At 35.6% G+C, this 22185-nt stretch overlaps 1 protein-coding gene across 24 annotated transcripts in view; it reads right to left on the bottom strand.

Moving 5' to 3' along the window:
- Window positions 1-2354: 2354 nt before the first annotated feature.
- Window positions 2355-22185, bottom strand: part of NRXN1 (neurexin 1) — a 1113820-nt gene continuing 1093989 nt past the window's right edge. For all 24 annotated transcript variants that reach the window (XM_063695881.1, XM_063695882.1, XM_019021142.4 and 21 more), the window contains one exon: window positions 2355-5723. In XM_063695881.1, coding sequence (XP_063551951.1) covers window positions 5416-5723 — 308 coding nt within the window. In that variant the 3' untranslated portion in view covers window positions 2355-5415. The remainder of the gene's footprint in view (window positions 5724-22185) is intronic.

Raw genomic sequence — 22185 nt, 5'->3', positions numbered from 1 at the left:
AAACCCCTACTATAGTATTAATTTTAAATCTACAAATTTATGATAATTCTACTCTCTTAGTAGCTACCTAGCACACTTTAATTTTACCCTATTAAACAGGTGAACTTTAACTTTTATCTTTTAGTAAAATACTGAACTTTATAAGAGCATTTAAGTGCATTATGTTTTTCATTCCTCACAATCCTATAGGTTGTCTCCTTATCGTTCTTTTACGGCTGAATAAACTTAGTATGATTGAATGATTGCATGAAGTCCCACAGCTAGTAATTTTCAAATCTAGTATTTAGACCCACTTTGCTCGAAATATGGTCCTTGTGACAGATCATTATTAAGATTATTCTACTTAACTGAAAGCACACTGTTCTAATCAGTAATCATCTGAAATTTCACAGACCAGAAGCATTCAATACTTCTTTTATTGATTGCTATTTTTACTGAATGAATACTATGGTTCCATATTCTATGTTTCTCAAGAAGTTACTTTCTCCTTTTTATTTAAAGATGACCACATATTTAGGGGTCAATAAGGTATTTTTCATAGTCTAGCTGCCACTCTCAAATATTGGTGACCTCTACATGCTTAAAGATGGATGCTTTGTTGACTTAGCCCTTACTGCATATTAGATGTTCACTGACTATCTTCAAGGTGTTAATCAAAGATTCCAATTCTTGGAGAAATTTGCCCTTAAGTGACTATTAAGTTGTTCAGAAGAGTAGACATATGTGGGATGAATGGGGTGACTTTCATACACTGGGCCTCAATAAATAATTGAAGATTGAACTTGTAAAAATGAAGCAAGATTAATTGCAATAAAAATTGTATAACTGGACATTTATTTATAGAGATGGATACTGTAATGGTTAAAGTTAGTTCATGCCATCTCCTTGATGCTTTTTTTTTTTTTTTTTTTTGCGACGGAGTCTTGCTCTGTCACCCAGGCTGGAGTGCAGTGGCGCAATCTTGGCTTACTGCAACCTCCACTTCCCAGGTTCAAGCAATTCTCCTGTCTCAGCCTCTTGAGTAGCTGGGAACACAGATGCCCACCACCACTCCTGGCTAATTTTTGTATTTCTTGGCCTTCTTATTACTCACTGAACCATTCATCTTCAGAATTATTTCTAAAAAAGTTTTGTTTATATCTAATGTCTGTTTTAGTGATTCTCAATCATTTGGGAAACTTTGAAACCCTTTGAGGATTTGATGAACCTAATGAACACTTTTATCAGGAAAATGCTCATTTACATATACCTGACAAGTTATTTTATGTATAAATATATATTATATATAATTATTTTATGTTAAATATTTAATACTTATATTATTTATTTTAAATATTTATATATTTATATGTAATAGCAATTATATATATTTACATTAATATATCTATCCATTATATATACATATATCTCTTTTACATATATATTTACATTTATCTATCTCTATTATTGTACATATAAGTTAGCAACCCCTGATGCCTAATCACTGGGCCCTGGGCATCTATGCCCTCTATAGGTTAAGACCCAAAATCCTTGGTCTGATTACTAAGTTTTATATAGCAACCGCCTTTGAAGTGCCTACATATTTTTAAAGGAAACTAAATTATATATCCTTTAATTTAGACATTAACAAAATGTGGATTGTCATGAATTAATAGTAATAAAGAAATAACAAATATATCTAGACACTGCAGGAACAAAACGAATTAAGCATTCATGTTCAGACTTTTTACTGTTGAAGAAAAAAAGACCAAACTTATGCATTTTCATCATAAAATCATTTTCAAGTGCCAGGGTTTTAAAACAGTTTCCAACTGTTGAACTAAAACTTACTTACTCTGATAAATCATCTGATTTCTAAAAAGCTAATTTGCTTTGTGAGAAATAAATACAGTTTTATGGAAACAAACACTATGTTCTTTTATATATTTAGTTTTGTTTTTTTTCCCAAATAACACAATGTGAGAGTCAAAGAAATTAGGCAAATAGTAACGAGTATGTGATAGTGTTGGAATTTAATCACAGGTTTACTTAAGTTGGATTCCATTGTCTTTTATAGAGAAAAAGCATATTTATGAAATTAGTATTTTAATATTGTTTTCAACTAATACTGTATGAGTTTATGGTTTCTGGCATATCAAGATGAACAAATGTAAACAAAAGTACATTTAATGGCTATATCTTTAAGTGTATGAATATAGAGGTGTTTAATGACTAGTTAAATCCAGAAAAAAGAGAGTCAACATTCTTCCTCCATAATATAAGGATGGGTCTTCCCTTCAAATGCAGTCTTCTTTACTTTCCCACTTAAGCACGAAATGGTGCCGCATATAATTTTTAAAATCAATAAATCACAGTTGTATTAAGAAATATTTTATTAACAAAACAGTAAATTCCACTTGCTTAGCATTTCCAATACTGGATAAATTGGCCTTGCAACAGAAAAACAAACAAACAAAAAAAGAAGAAGAAAACCCCTTTGATACCCAATCACACAAAGTACTAGAAGGGTAGGGTTATGTGGCCTTTCTTTGATGTCTTAGGGATTGACCACTTCACACATTATTGTAGTATTTGTTCTTCTAAAAAAGGCAACACATTACATGGATAAAAAAGAAGCATAATCAATCAGAAAAGTTACAGTCTAGAGATGTAATCAAATTTATGCCAAGTAGTGTGAAATCCTCAATCAACTGCAAACTATGCAGGGAACCCTGATATGTTTGGTATGAAGATACTTGGGATTCAAGTCATTTTCTCTTTCTAACTCTGTTCCTCTCTTTTCTTTTTCCATTGAGGAAAAAATAATTTTTGCTAGAGTTTGTGTAAGCCAATGATATTAGAAATAATTTTGCTGATAATAAACTATATCAATCATCGCATGTAACTTTAAAATTTATGATGGGGAGAAACATTGAAATCAATCCCAAACAACACATTTCATAGATATACTGCTTAAAATTACCATTATTCAATTTATTTTCTATTGTATTTTAGAATCTTTCCAGATGGAAACTGGTTCAAGCTTAATAGATAAAATAGAAAAGCAACCTTAAAAAAAAAAACCCTTCAAGCTGTAAATTAGTAGTTTTACACTTCCCTTCTTATTTAACTGGCTTTCCCTGAGTAAGACTGAATGAGATGGGGGAAAAGAAAAGACTCGTGAATTATTTAACGTGGCAAATTAAAAAAATGAAAATCTAGAAAAGAAGCAATGGATATTAAATTTTCATTGTATACCTTCTACTTTCTGGGTCATAAAAAGCCACTAAGTTTCTCTGTACACAACAATTACTTGGCAACCATAGATAGTGGTGATTTGCTATGAATTATACATATTTCTAAGGTGCTGTATGTCTGAAATCCAGGCCACTTCTTGGCTTTTTTTTCATCAACTAAAGTATCACAAAAGATGTTTTGCATTTTTTGCCTTTGCTGATTAAAGCTAATTGTAAAGATATTCTTCTCTTCTACAAAATTTTTTATCGTTCTTTTAGAAGGTATTCAAGTAATGCAACCAATTTTTACCGAAACATCAACTTGCAATGTAATAATGCATTTTTTGCACTACCTCCTCATATTAGTAATTTATTGCTGTGAACATCATTGAATAATATGCAAAACAAGTGTATAATCTATACTTTTCTACTAAATGTGTTAAACTAAAACTATATTTAATGATATATATGTAAAACCAGAAAAGTTAAAACATAGTCAATAAGCAACAGAGAATGATTTTTTAAGTGGGTAGTAATACAGAATCAAAAATTACTGAAAAATACTTTCTTAGTCGAGAAAGTGTTTACTTTCCAGAAATGTTCATCATGCACATCAGATTCAGAGATATATATATTATTTTATTAGAAAGAAAGTTTTCAATTGCAGCAGCCAGAGTTAAGGTGTAGATTAACCAATTTTGCTTCCATAACCTGCCCACATAATGGTTCTTATTCATGCAGCAGTATATCAGTGATATTCTATTTGATAAGGAAAGGTTCATTTCATTAGGGACTAAAATCTTCTTAAGGTTACCTGGGAGCAAGATCTCAATGAAGCAAATCACCCCATTTGTCATCAATACCTTGGCACAACCCTCTTCCTTCCTGCTTTTCAATTTGTCAATAAATATTAGCTACTGTATGCACGTTTGGATCTTCCAGCATATCTGATGGATTGCTGTGGATTCGTGTGTGTGTGTGTGTGTGTGTGTGAAAATAGTGAATGTATGTGGGAATGTGAGTATTTCAGGGAGAAAAGATTATAAGATACATATGTATATATGTGACTTTCTAATTCACACCTTTCATACAAGTACTAAAACTTAATTGCAACAGAATGAAGGCTGTACATATAAGAAAAGAAGTAGCTGAGTCTTTGTATATACATTCATACATATCTTCCTTAGAATAAACACTACACTGTAATTTCTTTAAAAAATAAAAGTAAGTAATTGTGGCAATTTATAATGGTGGCAGAAAAAAAGAAAAACCCAACTGAAATAATTGTTGCTCTGATGTCATAAAACTGCCTATACTTAGCAACACTTATAACATTGAATTTACCAAAAATGGCTGAAGAGCAGAGATATATTTTGCATTTTCTATACAACAGGCTATAAAACGTCACTTATCACAGTCCAGAAAGCACACAGAGATGGATTTTATATAAACATATGTAATAACATAATAAGCGTGCATGAAAATTTCCCAATGATTGCATCTATGCCCTCTTGTTTTTGTTTTGAAATTTTGTGTGAAAATGTGCCTTATATTTCACATTTTTGAAAATAAGGCCTCCATACTTTTTTTTCCTCTCTCACAACCAGAAAGGGGCTTTTTGAATGTGTTCCTACACAAGTCTTCAAAAAAGCCAGCACTTTGTTTCAAATGCAAGTTCCAACCACTGCTCCAGTTGCACCAGGCGGCAAACTCTTAAACGTTTGCAGGTTGAGTCACTCAGAAGGACAGTCTTCTCTGGCAATTGGACTAACTGACTTCTCAGGAAAGCGCTAGCACTTTGGCTAAATCCAGGATCATAGGTAGCTTCTTTTTTGTGTCATGTTTTGTGTTGGTTTTTGTGTTGTGCCTTGATGCTGTAATACTCCTTTGCTTTATGAATGCGTGCGGTCATCACTGTCTTTTAGAAATGTTCCAGCAACATAAAGACAAGCAGAGTAAATGAAAACACTGTGGATGTTAGGGAATTTATTGGCCCCTGTTTTTTGTTTTTTGTTTTTCTTTTTTGAGAAACAAGAGCATGAGATACTTGTTTTTATTTTTTAAAAAGTCTTTCCTTCCTGATTGCATTCCCTGTCTTCTTTTGTATGTGCTTCATAAAAAGGAAAGTAAATAAGTTTATATTATGTCTCAGATAAAATGAAGACTATTTCTATACAAGTGTCCATTTAAGATCTTGGGATCAGACATAATACTCTTTATCCTTGTTTTTCTTATTTTTGTTGGAGCTTTTCGCACTGCTGGGTTGTTTCTCCTTTACAACAGCCCCATTGGACTGTGCTGAGTTACTGATGTAGTTTCGACTCTCGTCCACATGGTATGAGCCTTCATCCCGGTTTCTGTACTTGTACATGGCATAGAGGAGGATAAGGATGCACAGGGCGGCAGCGGCTACTATCCCAACGACCATACCCGTGGTGCTGCTGGACTCCCGGATCACTTCTGCTGAGCCTGGATACGGCTCTCTGCCGCCTGCTCGGGTTGGGTTGGCTATAGAAAAGAGGATGAGAACAAACACAAAGTGATCATTGAGTTCACTGAATACCAGAGAGCTATATTAACATTTATTATCTAATTCTAACAGCACCTATGCTTTAGGAAAGGTATGCTGTTGATAAACGTAGCCATCCCTTTGCCTCATGGTTACTAAAAACTAGGGACTGTGATTTAAAGTTCTCTGGGAGAGATTTGTTGCTGTGTCTTCTTTTTTCACAAATCAATTTTGTTCACAGAGTTTGGTAAGCATTGTCCCAAATAAACTCCAATTAGCTCTAAAGGGCCATGTGGGTGACTTAAGTAAAAAAAACCACAAACCCAACATAAAGAAAAGCAGAACAGCCCTACCCTATAATACTAGAGGGAATCGTAAGAATCAAATTGGTGTTGCTCTAGAACATAGGTCTAACTCTAGACTGAATCAGGACAATTAAATTTAGGATTACTTTAGAAATCATATTCCCCTTGTATTTTAAAGAATACAGTATTGAACAATAAGATAATCCATACATTTTAACTGTCTGCTTTTTAAAGTATAACTTTAGTTACATTTTTATAAATAAAAATAGACTAATTTCCATTTTGTTGGAGATTCATTTGTTTACATAAGTATGTGTGTATTTTATTAATTGATTGGGGAGCTCCCAAGCTGAACTTTGGAGGAGAAAGTAATAAAATATTCTTTCTCAGTTTTATATACAGTCTAGATTGATTTTTTGGTCAAAACTCTGAACTACCTAATAGATTCGATAATAATTAATAGAAGGCTAGCTAGTCTAGTTTTATTCAACTGACAAAACCCTTCTTCAGTCTTCCCAAAGTATAAATAAGGCTCTTTCTTGGATGAGACCAATGGATTTTGGGGTGCCTACGTCTTCTTGAAGGCTTGTTCAGGCACTGAAATTGACGATTGATGGGGAAGAATGGACCTGAGATTTAACTGGTAGATATGAGGAGGAGAACGGGCAGCTCTTTTCCCCTATATATAATAAACTTTTTTGATATAAAAGGATAGAAACTCTAGAGAGAGAAGAAGATTCTATCCTACTCTGACTGTAGGTCATTTTTTCCTTGTGAATTGTGTTTTCTGTTTTTCCCTGAATCTCTATCCTCTCACTTGTCTTACATAAACATATTACTTTTCAGATGTAATGTATTAAAAATGCTACAACTTTCAAAACACTATTCTTTGCCAATTATGTATAATGAACAAATAATCTCACGATTGCATATATATTAGATAAGAATGTGTGTGTGAGTGTGTGTTCATGTATATGTAAGAACTGAAAACTCAAGAAGACTAAAATTGTGCTTTTATTTCGCTACTTCTAAACATCATTTAGTAATTAATTTTAATATTTCTGCAAAAGTTCTTGTTAATTACTGGGAATCATTTTACCAAACATATGGCTCTATACTGCTTTGTAATTCCATTTTCAAATATCACCAATATTTCTTTTGCCTAAATGTGTGTGTGTGTGTGTGTGTGTGTGTTTCTATGATTTTCTTTTCCTTCCTCAAATAAAGCCTTAACAAATACAGCCATTTCCAAAGTAGTAGCTCTTAGTCTCAAAGTAGCAATATGCTATGTTCTGGTGCTACAAAATGTAGCAGGTAAAACTTTTTATGCTGAATGTGTCATTGCTTGTTTTACAAAAGCCCATGGAGTGTGGCTGAATAAAAAGCTTTGGTGTTGCTTCTGTGGACAAGGTGAAAGGAGACAAAGACTATAATCCACAGTATTTGATTACAGGAATTAATTTCCTCTCATGAAGAATAGAATCTACTGCAGTAACTCTGTCACTACCTGACAAACGAAAGGCAGCACTTTTTCTTTTAAATACAGTCATCTTTGCCAAAGTGTGCCAATTAGCTCAGCTGCTTTCACTAAATGAAAACTTTCATTTTACAGAGCATTCTTTTACTATGGTGTCTCAAGAGCTAAAAAGGGAATTTTGTTTAAATGTTACCTAAATCATTTTTTCCAGCCTGATGGAATGCTTTCATTTTAAACACATTTTCACAATTACCTCACTTTTACTCTGTCTGCCAGAAGGGAATAGGGAGAATGGAGATAACATTTGAATCATTTAGCTTATGACAGTAAAATCTGAGAATTTTAATGGAGTGGAGGGTTTATATTTTGTATACTAAGAATAGACATGTATTTTTTTCAATAAGGAATTGATATCGTAAATGGACTATCTTATCAAAAAATATTTTATTTTTATCTGCTAAAATATTTCTGAGAGGTTTTCAAAACAACTATGCACATAGCATGATAACAGCAACTTTGTGTTAAAATAAGAATGAGGTCACAAAGACCATAACAAAGCCTGAAACACTTCAACTGTGCCATATGCATTTGAAAACATCTCCTGTTTAAGGAAAATACTTTCTTTTTTGCAACACTAGCCAAATTGTTGCTTAAGTCATATGAGGCCTAAAAATATCTCTACACAAAACCCAGATGTAAATCCCAGATGTAAAAATTCTAAATATCATGTTTCTTAAAAATATAACCTAGAAAATCTCTACCAAAATTAAAATCTAAATCCAATAAACATGTTATCTTTCTTTTCCCCAGATTCACATTAAAATTTTAATAACCATCATAGCAGATATTATTATAGGTATGTTTGGAATAGGTAGTTACTCCAATATCTAACTGATTAATTAATATTCTTTTTCTATTTATGCTTCAAATCTGAAGGCTAAGTAAAATTTTTCTTAACTTTTCTTCTGAGACTAGAAATATTTATGTGTTGGCCGGGTGTGGTGGCTCACATCTGTAATCCCAGCACTTTGGGAGGCCGAGGCGAGTGGATCACAAGGTCAAGAGATGGAGACCATTTTGGCCAACATGGTGAAACCCTGAAATACAAAAATTAGCTGGGCATGGTGGCATGCACCTGTAGTCCCAGTTACTTGGGGGATTGAGGCAGGAGAATTGCTTGAACCCGGGAGGCAGAGGTTGCAGTGAGCTGCGATCGCACACTACACTCCAGCCTGGCAACAGAGCGAGACACTGCCTCAACCAAAAAAAAAAAAAAAAAAGAAAGAAAGAAAGAAATATTTATGTATTAATGGGACATCTCTCCCAGATATGCAATAAAAGGCCAAAGAGATTTAAATATATTCATGAATTATAAATGTGGCTTCTCTTATTGTCGCTAATGCTTTATTTTGATGATCACTGAGAAATCTCTGATGAAATTTTAGATTAATGTAAATGTAGAGAATAGTATCAATGACTAATATGGCTAAATGTCTTTTTATATAATTTGTTCAAAATTTATATAAAAGGTAAATGCAGTCATCTCATCCATTTACTAAAATGTGAAAACAAAGAGAAACTTATAATTAATTTGTATATTTCATGGATTTAAGAATTTTACATTCCCTCTACACTATATAATAAACTAAAATAAGACATTTTTTAAAAATTAAAGCAATCTGCAACATGTTTTTTTCTTAGCAGTGCTGAAATGTGAATAATGTAATTAATTAAAATTTACTTTCATCCTTTTCTTTCTTTGTCCCAGCACGTGACAAAGAAACAAGTGAAAGAGAATAACTTGTTAAAAAAGATTTAACTTGTTAAAAAAAGCAAGTAAAAGAGAATAAGGGAGGGGGAGCTAAAATAATGGCACACACACAAATAAGCTTAAGTCTTTAAGTCTTGAATCTTCAAAGATTAACTCCGACGTGTAGGTAAAATTAAGCCGATGTAGCCAGTTCATTATATTGGGCCCAGGGGCATAAGGAACTAGGGTCAATGGAAAACTTCAGTAGGACTGACAGTGGTCTACTACAAGCAAGCAGAGCAAGAATGCACACCTTCATCACAATACAAAGGCTTTTGACTTTTGCTGGCATTTTTAACCTAAATGATTTGGAAGCTACTGATTATTCTAGCAAAGAAATAGAGCAGTACAACAGTTATGACCCATTTCATATTTATATTCACTTCTTTCTTACTCACTTCTGAGATTCATTTAGCCAAATGGCTATAGAAAAATTCCTGGGACTCTTGCACTTATAAAGCATGTTACCTTAAAGGACCACTGAAAAGTAGCTTTTAATCCTTCCTCTCTCTTCTAGCATTTGGTAAGATACGGTGGTCTCTAAAAGTTTTCCACATGGTCTGCTTTGTCCCTGTAGATTTATCAAGAATCCTATGAATCTTCTTGTTTTTTGTTGTCTAATATATATTGTGGTAACTTCGGTAAACATAAGCTATCAAATGTTTGGACAGTTAGTAACCTATTTCTGCACCATGCTCTAAATCAATTTGTTCATATCTGATGATAATTCAGATGATAATTCATTGTGGAAAATGAATAGTTAATACTAAAGGCATATTCTAGTGCCTTGTCACATAGAAAAAATAAATGCAACTGTTGCTCTGCATTAAAAAGTAAAAAAAAAATCTTTAAGATTTTAATTTGTCTTTTGCTGAGATAGTTATTTTAAACGACAACAACAGGAAAGGAAATCGCCCTATGTATTATTTCTTTATTTTTGATAGTCTTTGATACAGTATCTGTGAAAGAACATCATTTCCTCAAATTAGAACAAATTTAGATCCAATTAAGAAACACATGGGGAAAATATGTTTGAGACACATTAGACTTCAGTACAGACCAGAGAGGGCTGTCAGTGCAGGCTTCATCTCTTACCAGCTTCTTGCACCCTCTGTTGCTTCCTCCATTCTCCTCTGTATTTCTCCTCCCACTTACCCTTCTTTATTGCCTCTGTGCCTTGCTCTTCCAGCTCTTGAATTATCCTTGTAGGGGCCCTCCCCATCCCCAGGTAAATGAAGAAGGTCAGGCCAGCAGGGGCCAGGACTTTTTGCCTCATGGGTTAGCGTATTACTCAGGAAGGTGTTCAATAAACCACAAAATTTATTTTCACGTTCCGAATTTCAAAACACAATGTAAAATAATTCTTACTGGCACAAATGTCTAAGTGTGATTATTTCACCAGAACAGGTTTTGTGTTTCATATTGGCATGATTACTTTTAAATATAACTTTCTAAATTTGTTTGCAAATAAAATTGTATGGTTTGGCAAAACAAATAATATTTGATCACTAATTTAAAAGACTTTTGTGATGCATCTGGTGATATGATGGGGGCACATTAAGCCATTAAACTTTGCATTGTATTTATCAGTTTGCATTGTTTGATTATATCTAATCACACCTTAGCATATGCAAACAGAAGTTAAAGCTTGCAATTACTTAGTACAATGATTCACAACTGAAGTGCTAAAATAACTAAGCAATTTGAAAGATACATTTTTGAATGTTAATAAATTTTTCCAAGGAGATTTCCCTTTGCAATGGTGACATCCTTCATTTTTCTTTCTGAAATTGGAAACAGCAATCAATTATTGTCATTAAAGAAAACTGCTCTTGATCTATGTTTTTGCAACTCTGCATGATAAATGGTGTTTAAAATCCTAATTCCTGATATAGAATGGGTTTTGGTGGGTGGTGGGACCTTATCTTTCTATTGACAAGTTCACCAAGGCATTAGCATGCCATCAGATGGTCTTTTTATCACTCAAATTGTCATTTTTATGAAATTATTTTGTATACCTGAATGAGCTGTTCTTCCACTGTAATCTTATATATATATTTTGGTTCCAAAGTTAACTTTCAAGGTAAGTTTGTAGTTTCTAGGTAATTTGTCGGGCTGGTTTTATTTCTTCAGTATAGACTGTTAATGTATGTGTATGTCGTCAACTATGAACCTGGCACACCAAGGATAAAGTAAGAGTATCATTATAACCTGATGACATTGAAAATTCAGCTTTTGGGCTTTGAGAAAAAGATTGTAAGAAACTACCAATCTTAGGAAATAAGAAAGAATAAAACATGCTAGTGGTTAAAAAAAAACAAAACATAGGCTATATATTTAAGATCAGGAGGGGACCATAAGGGATCATTAAACTCCATAATGCCCAGCACGTATCATTCTGCTAACCAGAATTGTTAGATGTCCTGTCTTGCAATGATCCTTAAAAAAAAAAAACTCTTGGCAAGATGCATTTACTGAATTTCTTCTCACTAAGAGTTTCTGACCAGTCTTTCTGGTTTTCTCATAAATTAAGCTTAAAGTAATAGATTTTAAATTTCTGTCTCCACCCCACCTAGGAAAAAGAGTTGCCTAAAATGATCTCATTAGACCAGAGTTCTATACTGTGTCTAATAGATGTGGAAGTTATTATAATTCTAGGCTAGACTTGAAAGTGATTTTGGATTTATAGGGGGAAGATTTGACTTTTCCAGTACTCAGTTTCATTAATACTGTGAAAAGAAAATTGGAATTGTAGCCTCCTGGGGTGTTTGTGAATTGAGATTAGCACAGCTTTTTTCCCCCCATTTGAAAAAAAACAACTCAAAGTTTATTACTTTTTCCCATTTTTTTGCTTCAATACAGTGTAGGCCAGAAGAAACAATTATGATGCAATCATTCACAAGAAGCCATGTTTAAATGCTACATTTGTAGGAAAGCAGGGACACAATAATTTATATGACATGCATTAATTTTGACTCATGCGGTGGTTTTGTAAGAAGTGAGGGATGCTGACTGTTTCAAATTCCTTCCCTTCTCCCTCCCACCAATTCCACCTATGCCTGCACATTCTGAAGTACACTTACGGAGGTCAGACGAGTCTTGAGAGAGGACATGTCTGACACATCTTAGCCCTTCCCCAATACATCGGAGATTTAGAAAGAACTTGGAAATCAATAAACATTTGCTACCTGCCTGGCTGCTGTCTCTGATATTTTCCTCTGCTTCTTTCAAAACCACCAAAGCATGCATTTGAAGGGCAGTTAAGGGGCCACCACTCTGATATTGAGAGGTTCATTATCTTCTCCAGAGATCTAGGTATTGAATGGGAAGGGATGCTAGACACGGAAAAACTCATCATGTGCCTGCATGATGGAGAAACCCAAATAGGACAGGCTGCTACCTCAAATGGTACCACATCGAACAGAAGAGACAATGGATGTCCACACTCTGTATGACCTTGGTGACACTGAAGACAAATAAACAGAGGAACATGCACAATCTCCCTCATCTCCAGGGGAAGCCATAAGATCATGGTATTTACAAATCTTATTCTTCAATTATTCACTATGTTGTAAACTATATGTCCGCAGCTTAGTCATCTATAAGCTTCATAGACTTTTTACATAGTCATTGTATCCTTGTGGTTTGCATCTATTATGGTGCTTACTCCAGCACCATGGTCCTTACTGTTCCCATGGCCATTCATAGTCTGTTCACAGCTACCTACTCCAGTTTGTCTTCCATATTTGTCAAAGGAAGTTAGAGCCATAATATTATTGCTGTCCCCAACTCCTCACATACCAAAAAGAGTTCAACCTTTATGCCTTGCTCATATAACCTTTTATCTCCTGCCTGTTTAAATAGTACTTATTTCTCGAAGCTTGGCTCAAGTGTCCCATCTTTTATGATTTTTTTCTCTAAGAAAATCCCCTCCTTCTATCAACGAGTATATAATGAGCTATAGTTAACATTCCAGGGACTATATGAGGTCCTGAGGGTATAGGAGATAATGAAACAAACTTGATGTATATGTCCTCATGGACCTTAAAATATAGTGAGGCAGAGAGGCATACAAGAAGGAATCACACAGTTAAAGTAACAGCTGGGACATGCATGATGAAGGAAAACTGTAGGTACCATGCAGGAGTAGGACAAAGGTTTCTGATCGCAACTGCAGAATCAGATCTTTCTGAATTAGTGACACTTATGATAAAAATGAGTAGAGAGTAGTCAAGTGAAAGTGGGTAGAGGAGTCTACGAAAAACATGTCGAATGACCTTGAGGAAACAAAGTTTACTTTTCAGGAATTAAACAACAGTTAGAGTGGTTGTAGCACAGTGAGATTTAAGGGAGAGTGGGAAGAAATTTCAAGGTGGACATGAAATTTATCACAGAGACTGTAGACTATGGAATAAAGCCATAATAAAAAGATGAGCGTATTTAACCCCAGAAATAACAATTTTATGTGGCAAAAGCCATAATATCATTAACAAAATGAAAATGACAAAGGAGGAGGGAAATATCTATAGTACATATGACGGACCAAGAGTAAATACCTCTAAAATACAGAGTGTGTGTCAACTGATAGGAAAAAAGACAAACAACCTAACAGAAGTATGGAGAAAACTACATATAAGCAAGTGGAGAAGAGATCTCAATGCTGGTGAGAATATTCTTAATAATTATTTGATTGTTATTAGAAAGTAATCCAATAACATCTATTAAATTTTTTATTTTTTATTTATTTTATTTTATTTATTTATTTATTTATTATACTTTAAGTTTTAGGGTACATGTGCACATTGTGCAGGTTAGTTACATATGTATACATGTGCCATGCTGGTGTGCTGCATCCACTAACTCGTCATCTAGCATTAAGTATATCTCCTGATGCTATCCCTCCCCCCTCCCCCCACCCCACAGCAGTCCCCAGAGTGTGATATTCCCCTTCCTGTGTCCATGTGATCTCATTGTTGAATTCCCACCTATGAGTGAGACTATGCGGTGTTTGGTTTTTTGTTCTTGTGATAGTTTACTGAGAATGATGATTTCCAATTTCATCCATGTCCCTACAAAGGACATGAACTCATCATTTTTTATGGCTGCATAGTATTCCATGGTGTATATGTGCCACATTTTCTTAATCCAGTCTATCATTGTTGGACATTTGGGTTGGTTCCAAGTCTTTGCTATTGTGAATAGTGCCGCAATAAACATACATGTGCATGTGTCTTTATAGCAGCATGATTTATAGTCCTTTGGGTATATACCCAGTAATGGGATGGCTGGGTCAAATGGTATTTCCAGTTCTAGATCCCTGAGGAATCGCCACACTGACTTCCACAATGGTTGAACTAGTTTACAGTCCCACCAACAGTGTAAAAGTGTTCCTATTTCTCCACATCCTCTCCAGCACCTGTTGTTTCCTGACTTTTTAATGATTGCCATTCTAACTGGTGTGAGATGGTATCTCATTGTGGTTTTGATTTGCATTTCTCTGATGGCCAGTGATGATGAGCATTTTTTCATGTGTCTTTTGGCTGCATAAATGTCTTCTTTCGAGAAGTGTCTGTTCATGTCCTTCGCCCACTTTTTGATGGGGTTGTTTGTTTTTTTCTTGTAAATTTGTTTGAGTTCATTGGAGTTTCTGGATATTAGCCCTCTCTCAACCGTATATCACATCACAAATTTTAACATTAATTCTCTACTATTGTAAAATCTCACTTAAATGTTTCATTCAATAGTTTTGTCTTTTTTCAACTATACTGTTGGTCCTTTGACAGTTTCCTGTGACTCTGTTTCTCTTTCTTATTAGTTCTCTCACCTTCCAAACTCTAATGAAGATTGAACACACTGGCTGAAAACTGCATGTTTTATGTATAGTTAGATGAAAACTTTTGTAACTTGATAAATTTTCAAGGGTAAACTAGGTTGAATCTAATCATTAAGAAAGTGTGAAAGTGTGAAAGCCAAGAACTGTGGCTCACACCTGCAGTCACAGCACTTTGAGAGGCTTAAGCCAGGTGTTCAAGACCAGCCTGGGAAAGAGAGCAAGATACTGTCTCTAGAAAAAATTAAAACAAATATTAGTTGGGCATAGTGGTGCACACCTGTAGTCTCAGCTACTCGAGTCCGAGGTGGGAGGACCATTTGAGCCCAGGAGTTTAAGAATAGAGTGAGCCACGATCACGTCACTGCCCTCCAGCCTGGGAGACAGAGCAAGAAAGTGAGAGACCTTTGATTTTAAAGTTTTGAGTAAAGGTGCTAAGCAAGGGGGTTGAACACTGACATTAACATCTCATATTTCTTTAACTCACTACTTCTCTAACCCTCAACCTTTGTAATATCTGCAGTAAAAACGATAAATGTAATATTTACTTCATTAAATCAGAAATCACTTCTTCTGTGCTTGGGAGAATTGGGATCAATATACAATAATGAAAATACTGCATTTGCTTTCCCTATGCTTCAAGGTAATATGTCACTTAATCCCAATGACTAAAGTCACTAAGCTATTTAAAGTTAACTGAGTCATCAGTTTGATTCATTTGGATGCCTTATTTACATCAACATCATCTGACACCCACAGTACTGCAAATAGTTGACAGCTAACTTGAGCTCTTTTTTCAATTCAGAGTAGTTGTAGAAATTTCTAGGGTGCTTTTCAGTCCTGTTGCTATTGGAATTGAAAAGGGTCTCTTTACTCAGGCCCAACTTTCCGTAATTGTCAAGAAGAAGAAAGCCATATAGGCAATAATTGAGAAAATCAGTTTCAAAACTGGGGACCCCAGAGAGTCTGTATATGTTTTTCCTCAAAATGTATTACATTCCAGAAAAATGCAAGAAGAGTTATATTTTGAAATGTAGATGATACTCCTTATTAACTGATTTCAACTCAACTGAGCTTCTTGATACCAAAATAGCTTCTCTTCCTGGGAGCTCATTGACTACAACACCCAAAAATATATACATCCAGAAATCACTTTTCTTAAGATCCATTTCCTTTTTTATATATAGATATTTGAATAATCTATCTTTACAAAATAATGAGATTTATTCCACAGAATTCTTAAGGCCTGAAATTAGAAATTTTTGGAAAACCTGGTTTATAGTAAGACAAAAATGGCAACATTATAGCTAATGAGGAGTATGTGTGTGCATGTGTGTGAATGTGTGTGCATGTGAATATTGCAGCATTCCTTCCAATTCTCTCTCAGAAGTTGCTGAGGTTGCTGGGCACGGTAATTCATGCCTGTAATCCCAGTGCTTTGGGAGGCTGAGAGAAGAGTATTGCTTGAAGCCAAGAGTTCCAGACTAGCCTGGGCAACAAAGGGAGGAGACTCTGTCTCTACAGAAAATGTAAAAAATTAGCCTGGCATGGTGGTGCATGCCTGTAGTCTCAGTTTCTGGGGAGGCTGAGGTGGGAGGATCACTTGAGCCCAGCAGTTTGGGGGTGCAGTGAGCCATAACTGCAGCACTATACTCCTGCTGGGCAATAGAGAACCTAATTAAAGAAAATGCTGAAGTCATTCTTCTTATCCTTTCCTTTCCTTTTCCCTTTCCTTTTCCTTTTCCCCTTTCACCTTTCTTTCTCCTTTCTCCTTTCCTTTCCTTCCTCCTTTCCAAATTAATAGGTAAAGCCAAGCTATTAAATAGTTCCAGGAAAACTTTAGCAATAACTTGGGGGTGAACTTACTTAACTAAGTAATCAAAACCCTCATCAAAACCTTCTTTCTTACATTCTTCCATATATTTTAACATTACTCAATTGTCAGCTTATGCTTAACAGAGCTACTATGACTTCCCTGTAACACCTATATTTTGTTTCTTATTTTATGTAGTTAACAACTATTATTTTTACTATTATTATATGGTAATTGCTGTGCTATACATTTCACACATAAATTTCATCTAATTTATTTCTCATAACACTATGTGGTGTAGGTATTATCATTACAGGAAAGAAAACTAAGTCTCAAAGAGCTTAGCCTATTTAGACTTTATAAATGGCACAGCCAAAATTCAAACTCAGGTCTGTCTATGGCTACTAACATTTTATATACTCAGTGTATCATCTGCATTTATCACTGTGGATCAATTTGTTATTGTTTCTGATTTTATTCCTGTGTTAAGTGTAAAAACACTTAGCACTTTAGGTGTATTTTCTTTTTTGGTTTGTTTATTTTTGTTTTTGTTTTTGTTTGAGACAGAGTCTTGCTCTGTCGCCCAGGCTGGAGCACAGTGGCGCGGTCTCAGCTCACTGCAAGCTCTGCCTCCCAGATTCACGCCATTCTCCTGCCTCAGCCTCCCAAGTAGCTGGGACTACAGGCACCTGCCACCACGCCCGGCTAATTTTTTGTATTTTTAGTAGAGAAGGGGTTTCACCGTGTTAGCCAGGATGGTCTCGATCTCCTGATCTCATGATCCGCCCGCCTCGGCCTCCCAAAGTGCTGGGATTACAGGTGTGAGCCACTGCACCCGGCCTTTAGGTATATTTTCTAAGCAGTTGCCCAGTTCTACCCCTTCCAGCCACATTCCTCTTCACCTGCTGCCAACTCTCTGTCCTTTGCTGTGGGAGTTAACTTTCCCACAGAATCTTAGAAAAGCAGTGAAGAGTGGTAAAAAGAATATCGAATTATGCATTAGGTTCTAGTCTAGGTCCTGTCCTTAACTTTTTCAGTGACAGTTTGTAGTTCATTATCCTCTGCTAACATTCCTTTATCAGAAACATGATAATGACACATAAATTATTTATATCCCAGGGTTACTGTGGGCATCAGATCGGGTAGGGCATTCAGTATGAAAGTATCTGAGGAGGATGAGGACTTTGTAAAAACAGTGATTATCTGATTGTTTTCTCTACATCTTCCATACAGAAGGTACTGAATCAGCAGCTGTCCCAACAATTATACAGTTTTGCAATATGCACTGCACACAGTGTCTCAATCAGCTGCGGCAGTGACCATCAAGGACATTATCTCCCCGGGAGTAGTTGTATTTGAGGACTTCCCTTTCATGAAAAGAGGCCTTGTGAATTCAGGTGGCAAAAATGGTCATTTGCATTGTAGGGCATGTTGTTTCAGGCCATTAACTGTGGTGCTGCATGTGGAGCTTGTTTCTGTTTTTCTGTGAGACATTCTATCTTTAATGGATCAGTGCTCTCTGGCTCCTATAGTTGGAGTGAATTACATTTCTCTCTCTTTCAAAATTTTATTATGATATTTTATGTTTTAGGTGTCATAAAATCAATCATCTAAGACTATTCTTTGGTAATAAATAGCTGACAGCAAGGCTTATTATATTGGTAAAAACTCCTTTGATTAGGTTTCGTTTCTTTCTAAAATTGTTAAGTCAATTTTCCCCCACTTCCTTCCCTGCTCTGGAATTGCACAGTGTACTCCGGATGAAATCCAAAGGAGACTTTCCACTGCAGAGGTGCATGCCGGGTCCTAGGTGCACCCAGCCCTCCACCAGGGTGCCCACACAGCATCTATATAAACCCGAGTCATTCTGTGTAATGGGGCAGTGTACAATTTTTCCTGATTTAGAACTGGGTCTCTTTGCTTTGGGTGATCATCTTTATATTGCTGTCATGAGGCTATTTCTGTCTCAATTTTCTTTTGCTGGGAAAAAGATCAGATTCTTTTTGGTGAAAATGCAATAGCTAAGGTGAAAGATTAGATAACTTCCCCTCTGAGCCCATTAGAGGGAAGTGTGTCAAGTCTAGCATTAGGAAATACGAAAGACAAGGCATCCATCATGGTGGGGAGGCTGTGTGAGTAGGTGTGCCTGGTAAGTCATGCTGCTGGGAGTATTCCTGAGTGTCCTAGGAAGGAAGCAGTAAAGTTAATCATTTCTTCTCTCGAAAGCACTCTCCCTTTCTCTCTCTCTCTTTTTGTTTAGTACAAAAAGCCTAATTTTTTTCCCTCCAAAAATAAAGTAAGAAGAGCAGATGATATGTGCCCTCCTCCTACCATAGGAACCTAAATTTATCCACCTAAAGCATTGTTCCTGTCTTAGTGGTCACTGAGAAAAGTTTTATGCTGATAGAATTTAGAAATACTTTGAAAAACTTGCTAGATGCTAAAGTATCCATCATTAACATTTCCCTTTCTTGTTTGGGGATATTTCCATTTATAATATGGATTACTATTTAGTTAATTTGCTACTACTAATAATAAAAGCTAGTTTATGTTATCAAAGATTTCCTTTGGTAGACTATGTTAAGTGCTTTAGATGCATTGTCTCATTTTTATCAGTACAGCAATGTCATGAGTATTGAACATTATTCCTTTCATTTTGCAGATGTAAAAAGCTGAGTACACAGAGATTCAATGACTTGCCTCTAATTACACAGTAGGTGGCCGAATTGAGATTTGAACACAGGCACTGGGATTTCTCAAGTTTACTCAATGAAACAAAATATTTTAGTGTGCTCTTAGATGTGACAACGTCAGTATTTTTCTTTCTCCTATTTTTTTTTAATGTAATTAATGGCCTCTGGCTGTACTGGCATCTTTAACACACCATTTTTAACCTGGAAAATGTAAAGTATTCTGGTCTTTGCTATTATATTGCCAGTGTCAGGCTTCTTATAACATTTTGTTTATGAGTAAGGAGCAACTCATGATGAGAGTGATCTAATCGACAAGTTACTGTGTTGAGATGAGAGCTGAAGGCTAAAGCCAAATACAGCATTTGCTGCCCCTTGGAGCATATGTGCCAACAATGAAAGCATATTGGCTCCTCATGGAGGCAGCATGTCCTGTAGATTGGAATTCAGAATATGCTGGCTTACCTCTGATATCATCTGAGCAAATGTAATTAATGAGGTACCAAGAGAATGCCACAGGAAGCCAATTTCATTATCAAAACAGGTATTTGACACAAATTACAAGACAACGTGACTTTATCCTTCCTGGATTTCATGTTTTCATAAGAGGTAAACTTACCTTATATTTTTCTAAACCTGTGCTACATTCCTCCCTTCAAGGTGGTTAAATATTTCAGAGCATGGATGTGCATCTTGTTATCTTCTTCCAAAGCTCAACAGGACATGTGCCATACTGTTAAAAGGCTATTATATTTTAGCATCTTCCAATAAGAAATTGTGATGTGAAACCAATTATTAATGCTCTAAGGCTGGATACATACAGGCTGCGTAAAAACTTATGCTGTACTCACTACTGAACAGAGTTTCCTGTTGCTTATTGTAGGAGGTTTCTGTATCAGCAGCCATCTATTTTTTACAGACTTCAAGTAAATGCTTAATCTCACTTAGCAAACTCACTTATATGCTAAGTAATTATTATAAGTGGCCAATCATATGTTAGTTAAAACATTTTAACAGAACCCACTCTCTCTAATACCTAAAGAGACTGTGCTGATTTTTTACTCAGATCAAATGCATAATGCCTTATGAGCGACCTCACTACAAGGCAGAATAATGCCTCCATTGGCACATAACCAGTGCTAGTAGCAGTGGGTCCTCCACCTATCATTGGATGTGTCATAATTATTTGTTAAACCCTTAGTATGTGGTATGTTCCAGACACTCTGCCAAGCATTGTGTATGAATCCTCTTTTTCCAATCTCATAATTAACCATATTCTCCCCACTTTACAGACTAGGAAACTGAGCATCAAAACTACTAAGTAAATTTCCCAAGACCAGGAAAGGGCTGCATCTCAAACTAGTTCTATATAATTCCAAAGTCCTTGCCATAACTAATATTCATTTCTGGTGGCATGTCACAATTCTTTTAAAATGTTGTTAAGAGCTTTTCTAAAGTGTAACAACCATTATATTGTTAAAAAAAAAAAGTCAAAACCTCAGAAAAGGGTCAAAATAGTTCAATTAAATACAAATTGCTATATTCTAAAAAACAAAACAAAAAACATATGCACACACACACACACACACACGAAATACCTTTTGCTTGTGATTTTGTTTTCTGCTGAACTCCTGGTAGAAACTAATTTTGTTGAATAAAAACTGGTTGCTGGGAAAGTTGATGTCAAGTTGACCAAACAAAGATAGGCTTCTTCCTGCCTCTGGGCCCCTGGCCTTCCATTTCTTAGGGCATTTGTAATTTCAAATACTTTATCTGTCCCTTTGATGTGTAAATATGGAGGACTTGGGAGCCATCCCTTTGTAATATAAACATCAGAGAAGATAGCGCCCCTATCTCCTAATTTCTGTGGAAAGGGTGGGAGCCTAACTTTAGTGGGCTCCATGCTCCAAATTGTAAAACTATCCCCCTGTCATGAAAACATGAGATAGTTTGTTTACATTTCCTTTGGGTGAAGCCCATTTGCAAGCACAGTTGGTCCCAAATCCATCCATCCCAGCACTTAAATACCCTCCAGCCTTTTTTGTTTGTTTGTTTTCAGTGAGTTGCGCTCAGGCTGAAATCTGGCCCACCTCTCCTATTGCAATAACCTTGACTAAATCTTCCTTGCCTGTTTAACTTTGTTCAATGTAATTTTTATTCTGACATTACTGCCTTCAGAAAAGCAGGGGAAAAGTGAGTAAAAATGATGTGTGATAAATCTATTCTACTTTAACCATGTACTACTTATTTTTATTCCAGTGTTCTGGACAATTAAATTTATATGGAAAAAACATTTCCTACACCAGCGTGTTGCACACTGAAACCCAGCTAGCACATCAGTTTCCAACTCCAGCTGCCCCGTCCCGCACCTGAATGATGAGCTGGGCCCTCAGCGCTGACTCTAGCCTGGTACACAGGAGATGCTCTCGATGTTCCCTCAAATGGAACACTCATTGCTACTGTTTTTCTGGCTGCAGCTCAAAATCCTCCATTTTGACAGCAATGTGTTGGCTATTACGGACTAATTAAAGTCACT

This window comes from Gorilla gorilla, chromosome 12 (genome assembly GCF_029281585.2).
Source record: "Gorilla gorilla gorilla isolate KB3781 chromosome 12, NHGRI_mGorGor1-v2.1_pri, whole genome shotgun sequence".
NCBI classification, from domain to species: Eukaryota; Metazoa; Chordata; class Mammalia; order Primates; family Hominidae; genus Gorilla; species Gorilla gorilla.
Note: the sequence above shows the minus strand (reverse complement) of the source record. Positions and strands in the feature narration are given on the sequence as shown.